The sequence below is a fragment of the Sparus aurata genome, chromosome 24 (genome assembly GCF_900880675.1).
Source record: "Sparus aurata chromosome 24, fSpaAur1.1, whole genome shotgun sequence".
NCBI classification, from domain to species: domain Eukaryota; kingdom Metazoa; phylum Chordata; class Actinopteri; order Spariformes; family Sparidae; genus Sparus; species Sparus aurata.
Genome location: NC_044210.1, coordinates 17157005 through 17163632, shown reverse-complemented (window position 1 = coordinate 17163632; position 6628 = coordinate 17157005). Strand labels below are relative to the sequence as shown.

Below are 6628 nucleotides of genomic sequence, written 5' to 3'. Positions count from 1 at the left end.
ACTCATGTTTTCTTGTCGTGATATAATCTTTAATCCCTATACATATATTTCCCTCTGTAACATTGCACATTATCATCATCATCATCAGTGTTGGACAGAACAGACAGATGGGGGGGGGTATTTTGGTCAGGTCACGATTAATTAAATTAATAAAAATAATCAATAAATAATAGAAAAATCTTCTCCACACGATCACATATAAAGTTCTACATATTGAATACAACAATGTAACAGGACAGTTAAACCATTGCGTCTGTACAAATAGATTTTCACATGTTGTCGTCACATATTTCACACACTTTATGATATACTGCACTTTCAGCCAACATACAGGAGAGGTCACTGATGTAACCCGGGGTTCTCTGAGTCTTTAAAGGTCGCTCCTCGGTTTCTCTCCTCCAAACCTGCGTCAAATTATATCCAACAACACCTTTTTTTAGAGCTCGAGGTTTAAAGAGGAGATAGTATTTGTCCCAGGTGAGGTCTCGTCTTTGCGGAGTCCCTTTTTTTTCCGCTCGCGTTCATGAAGATGCTGGCGAACAATATTTATGTCATTAAGCCAACACACTGCACACTTTTACTGCAGAGAAACATGAAATCTGTTGACTGTTAACAAACACTCTGGTGAACAACAACGTCAGGGCCGGGTTTTCTCTCAAAAAGCAGCTTTTGACTAAAGCATCTTTCACGGAAAAGAGTCACAATAATGCAGATAAAGTTGAGAAAAAAATGTTCTTCAATTTTTTTTATCTTTTCAAGAAAGAAATTATAAAGTTTGAGCCTCTTTCTTACATAGAACTGCTACATCGCAATCAGCTGGACGTGTTTTACTTCCGACTGACTCTGAAGAGACATTCGCACCTTTAAGAGTCGTTAAGGTCACATCGTTAGTCCACCTGGTTGTCTAATGAGAGTCACATGACTTTTAGGACGGTTCCTAACCAAATCAAAATGAGCCAGAAGCTGGCTGAAGAAATATGCTTCAGTGCTTCCTTTCTTATCTCCTTTAGTGAAGGAAACATCGGACTAGGACGATTAATTGTTTAGTCGATTAAAAAAAATTTGAAATATGCTTTCCTTGATCCCAAAGTGACGTCTTCAAACTGTTAATTTTCCAAACCAACTGTCCAAAACTCAAAGACTCTTCATTTACGGTCATAAATGACGAAGAAACAAAGCAAATCCTCACGTTTAAGAAGCTGGAACCAGAAGATGTTTTACATTTTTTGCTTGGAAAAAGACTGAAGCGATTAATCGAACAAACTAGTAATTTTCTTTTGATCGACGAATGGTTGCAGCTCTACACTGGAACGTCCTTTAGGAAAGGAAAGGAGACGACGCAGTCCCGAAAATCTCGGCTAATTCTGCAGCCTAGTGTCTCTGCAGTCGGATTCTCGTAGCACCATGGTTGTCTTTGTCTGATTTCTCGTTCGCGTCTTTCCTCGACCTCATGATGTTTTCCATCGGGGTCAAGATAAAGTGTTACTATGGCTACTATTTTGGCTTTCTTGTTAATTCAGCAAACTGGAAACTGTGATAAGAAACTGGGACTTATGTTTGTTTCATGTATTAATTCAAGGTTACAGTCTCCTCATCACTTATCTGATGTTTTTCAAGAAGCTTCCAAGAGATTTTATAAGGTGGAAAACACAGTTAAAACAAATTTAAGTGGCAGTGAAGTATCTACAAAACCAATTTAAAACCTTTTAAACAATTTATATACAAGAATGTCACCATCCCAGAGTCTTACTTCCCCCTAGTGGTCAAAAACTGCAAATGCAACTACTGGGTTGTGACATTTTTCAACTGTGCGGGTTGTGAACTTCTTCCTGCTGTACTTTTCAAGAATTGTTTGCTATTTACAGAGCTATTGCACAAAAAATAGAGCACCAATAATCTCAAAAATGTGTACCATTATCGATGATTTTTTCAATTAACCGATTTGATGTTTGGTCCGTTAAATATCAGTAAACTTAATCGATTAATTGACGAATCATTTTAGGTTTAAATGCACAATTTCTGCTGTTTTTCTACGACAGTGAAAGATGTTTCTTAATGTGGAATAAAGTTGAAAAATAAAGGATTAGTTCATATTTATCTGCATTATTCTGGCCGTGTTTCAACTTAGTCAAAAGCTGCAGGTGTCAAACCGAGCCGCGGTCATTCAGAACAGTTTCAACACAGATGCACACACATCCACATGCATCCTCACGCTTTCGCACAACCACACAGCGCACACACCCACGGAAACAGACTCAACGTACACGGTGTCCGTCGTGTTTTTTTCTTTTTACACCCAGGAGTCGGGGGAGCCGGTGAACTTGTTCGCCCTGTTTGAAGGCCTCCGCGTGGTGGAGTAGAAGTCCACGTAGTTGGTGTTGGCTTTGAATCGGAGCGCTTGGCTTGCGTAGCCGTCGGGGGAGGACGGGGTGAGGTGGACTGGCTCGTCCTCGTAGCTCTCCTCTCCGTAGCCTTGTGGGGACGACAGGTACATTCTGTAGCTGTTGTAGTTCTTCCTGTCGGGCTCGTCGTAAAATGGCTCTGTGTGCTGGGAGAGGAATGATGACGTCATAATTAAACACGAGCATCAGTTTTTAAAGGTCTAGTTTTAAGAATATGGCAAGAATTTGACAGTAACTCCAAAAATATATAACGGCAGGACATCACCAGATCGACAAGTGCCGCACTGTGAGCTATCCTTGGCTGTAGCTAGCTACTGTTAGCTAATTAGCTCATGACTCAGATACTTGTGCAGCCAGTGGGAACATGTCTCAGCTTAGCATCCTGAAGATAAACACATCAAACTGTCACTGAACACAACCTCAGAGACCGATGGAGGTCAGTTTGAAAAGTAAGGAGGCGATTTACAGCAACTCCAAATCAAGGGATGAGAAGACAATACAGACGTCTTTCACATAATCTTCACACTGTTGTTTATTCACACTCTGAACTGTGTTACTGGTCTGTTATAATTTACTTTTATTTAATTTCAATGCAACAAAATGGCTGAATTTGAAAGATTTGTTACCTGGGACCTTCTCAGATCCTCTCCTGACTGGGAGGAATACGTCCCAATGAAATACGGAGTTTTCTTCTCAGACCCTGAAATGCAAAATTAAACAAAACAAATTAAAGACAAAACATGGGGGTAAAGACAACTTTTCAACAATCCATTTGGATAGTTTATGTATTTAAAACCCTTTTTGTGTTTAAACAGAAACATCAGTGGTCCGATGATAGATCCCTGAGGGACGCCACAGTACGAACCTGTGTACTGCCGTTTGTGTAAACTGTTGTCTCCATAATACGTGTCGAGTTGCATAGATGACTGAGCCCGCTGATAGTTCGTACTGTGTCGTCTTATCCCGAGCATCGCCGGTGAGGACGTTGCACTACCACCTGAGAGAGAAACAAGTCGTAAAATCCTACTTCCTCTATCGGATTTTGGTTTATTTTTTTTGTCTGACCTTCATTTTGACCTTCATGACCGGATCTCTCACCTGATTGGATGACGGGGGACATCTGCAGCGGGCTGGTGGGCAGGGTCGGCTGTGAAAGGTAGCGGTCTCGCTCCAGGGTGGAGACGGGGGTGACGAAGTGGGTGTAGTTCCAGCCGTCCTGTTTGTAGAGGCTCCTCAGCTCTCTGTACTGCCACAGCGTGTTCAACACCTGAGCCGCCGCCTTCACCACCTTCATCGAGTACCTGAGACATCAAGACACACGGCATCTAAAAATGATTTCCACTTCAAATATATAAAAATTCTGAATTTGTACACTTTTCTGGACAGATGTATGGTGGCCCTGAGGGTCAAAACACAATGACATTTCACAAAACCCAACATTTCAGATTTAATTGCTTGAAATGTGATTTTCAATACTCGTAAAAATAAGACTTTCGCACCCTTTCCCTCGTCCTTTGCTGATGTTCACCAGCTTCTCGATGCCTCCGCTGTCGGCTAAAGCTTTGGCGTTCTCCATGTTGCGGCTGGTGACCTCGTGCAGCGTGCAGCAGACCGACGCCACCGTGTCGTCCGACAGCACCGACGGACTGCCGCCGGGGAGCCGGTTCACCAGGTCCCGCATGGCGTACTTTCCTGGAGGAGGAGACGCAGAAACATTAGACTGAGACATTATTCATTTAAGCCTCTTTCTCTCTGTCAGGCTTTCAGTTTACTGTATGCTCCTAATAAAACAAATGGTTTTATCAGCTTTCCAACACTGACTGTCTCTAAATTCCAAGCCCAGAGTTTTTATAATTGTCAATAAAATATCTGCAGACATGATAAAACACCCATGTCGTCCACCGGGGGGCGATGTGTTCTCACTGATTCGATGACTGGACTGGTGTCATCCTGTGATGTGAACAAGCTGTTGATGTTTCTGACTGACGTGCTACGATGGTCTTTTCACAGTGTGTTGACTGTGTGTGCGTTCTGACCTATCAGCTCCTTGTTGCGGCTGTCCAGCGCCATGTTGCGGAGCGCGGTGGCGACGGAGCAGACGACCCGGTCGTTGTCCATCCTCAGCAGCTCCACCAGGATGGGCAGACCTTTCTCCTTACGCACCGCCGCTCGGATGTAGGCCGAGAACTGGACACATACACAGTTATTATCACGTCTTGTCATGTTTTTCTGAAACGAAAAGATGTTTATTCGAAGTCGTACCTTCCAGTTTCCAGCAGAGAGGTTCTGCAGCGACCCGGCGGCGCCCTCCAGCGTGGCGGGGTTGGAGCTCTCAGCCAGCAGGTTGAGGTACGGCTTCACCACCATTGGGTGCCACAGCAGCTCCGCCCCTCTCAGAGGCTGCGAGAAACCCGGGATCGGCCCGACGCCGTCCCACTGCACCAAACACCAAACTCATTAAAACATCTTACAAAACAATCCAAAGTCTTTTACTTTTGAGGGGATTCAGTGTTTTGGGGAACCTCCGTGTTCATACCTTGTCGTCGGGCCAGCCGCCCCTCTTCCTGCCGCGCCTCCTCTTCCCCCAGCAGAGGTAGTCCAGCTCCTTGGCCGGGGAGGAGAAGCCCAGCAGGGTGTCCAGCTCCTGGTTGCCGAGCAGACGCGAGGAGGGCATCTCCACCTCCAGCCGGTACGAGAGGTTCCTCAGGGTGCAGACGCTGTTCTCCACGATCTGAGGTCAGATACAGAAGGGGGGAACTTTAGTCTGTTTTGTGGTCGCTGGCTTTGATTTCCAGATTTTTATAGTTTTAGTCTGAAGGTGGCGCTAGAGGGAAGGGCGGGATCAGGATCTTGGACATTTTGACCCTTCAGTGACGCCGTAATATAATCCTAGAGACATGAAGAGAAGTCACATGATGTTTTCACAGATGATATAAACGAATCTGTGTTGTAAAGATCTCCGACACCTCACCTGTAGCGATACCAGTAATGATCAGTGTCAGTGTTGGGTGGAGGTAAAGGCAGGTATCTGAGGATTAAAACGTGTGTGTGTGTATGTGTGTGAGAGTGTGTGTGTGTGTGAGTGTGTGTGTGTGTGTGTGTGTGTTGCACCTTGCTGTCGTAGTCGGAGGTGTTGACGCAGGCTTTGAGGACGTGAAGCAGCGAGTCGACCAGACCTTCGCAGCAACGCAGCTGACTCCTCGCCTCCTCCCCTGCTGAGCTCAGGTTCCTCACACACACACGCACACACACACACACACACACACACACACACACACATTAACTCAGACCGAGGTGCAGTGTGTGGATTCCCCCACAGGGTGGCTCAAAAAACCTGCCCGGATACAGTAAAGGAGGGAGCTGCTCCTCCAATAGGAACCTCCAGCTGCTGCTAATGGAGCGCTGACATGAGAAGACTGCACAACGGCACATAACTCCCACAATGCATTTCTATACTATCAATCTACAGCCTGGGAGCTGAGGAACGCTGGCGGCATCTGAGCTCAGAGAGACAGCTTCCCTGCAGCAGCACGTCGTATAAGAGCAGATGAAGAACCGCCAGTTCACCTGCACCACGCTCGTCATCAGAGACGGTTAACGACGCCGTTAAAAATCGTTTTTTCCTGCAAGCTCATTCTTCATTAAACACACCTGGACTTGTTCCTGATTGGCTCCTGACTCTGAAAGAACGAGTGGCGTCCGTCCAGTCGGGCCAGTTTGTAACATTTGGGCTGGGAAGTCTCCGCTCAGCAGGTTTGATTCGTTTGATTTGGAGGCCAATCAGAGTCCAATAAAGCATCAATTTCATCCACTAGATTCTCCTCTCGAGGGCTCGTTCAGTGAGTCAGCTGACAGGTGTGGTCACTGCGACGGGTCACCTGACGGCTCAGGATGATTTCATGGATGCACAGTTGGTCGTTTGAGGGTTAAAAGACTGGAAATAAACAATGAAGCAGAATATCTGAAAAATTGGGTTAAAACACTTTAACCCAATTCAGATTTATCGGATGTTTAAGATAATCACAATCAATCTATGACTTTAATGTTGACATTCAGAAACTACACTAGTATATTATGACTGTGCACGTCCAATTTTATGAGCCATAAAAAAGACAAAAAAATCAGTAAAGAAGAAAGAAAAACATATTAATTAATAATTAAATATTTTTAAATAATAAATCATAATAATAAAATAATATATAATTAAATAAAAAGTATGTGAAAAT

The 6628-nt window shown here is 44.5% G+C and overlaps 1 protein-coding gene across 3 annotated transcripts in view; it reads right to left on the bottom strand.

Annotated features, from left to right (window-relative positions):
- Positions 1–7: 7 nt before the first annotated feature.
- Positions 8–6628, bottom strand: part of LOC115576788 (plakophilin-4-like) — a 42628-nt gene continuing 36007 nt past the window's right edge. For 2 of the 3 annotated variants that reach the window (XM_030409353.1, XM_030409354.1), the window contains exons 13-20: positions 5514–5631; positions 4939–5133; positions 4439–4838; positions 3902–4094; positions 3501–3703; positions 3268–3399; positions 3029–3102; positions 8–2548 (exon numbers count right to left, since the gene is read on the bottom strand). In XM_030409353.1, coding sequence (XP_030265213.1) covers positions 2291–2548; positions 3029–3102; positions 3268–3399; positions 3501–3703; positions 3902–4094; positions 4439–4838; positions 4939–5133; positions 5514–5631 — 1573 coding nt within the window. In that variant the 3' untranslated portion in view covers positions 8–2290. The remainder of the gene's footprint in view (positions 2549–3028; positions 3103–3267; positions 3400–3500; positions 3704–3901; positions 4095–4438; positions 4839–4938; positions 5134–5513; positions 5632–6628) is intronic. The other variant, XM_030409355.1, reaches the window with a different exon arrangement.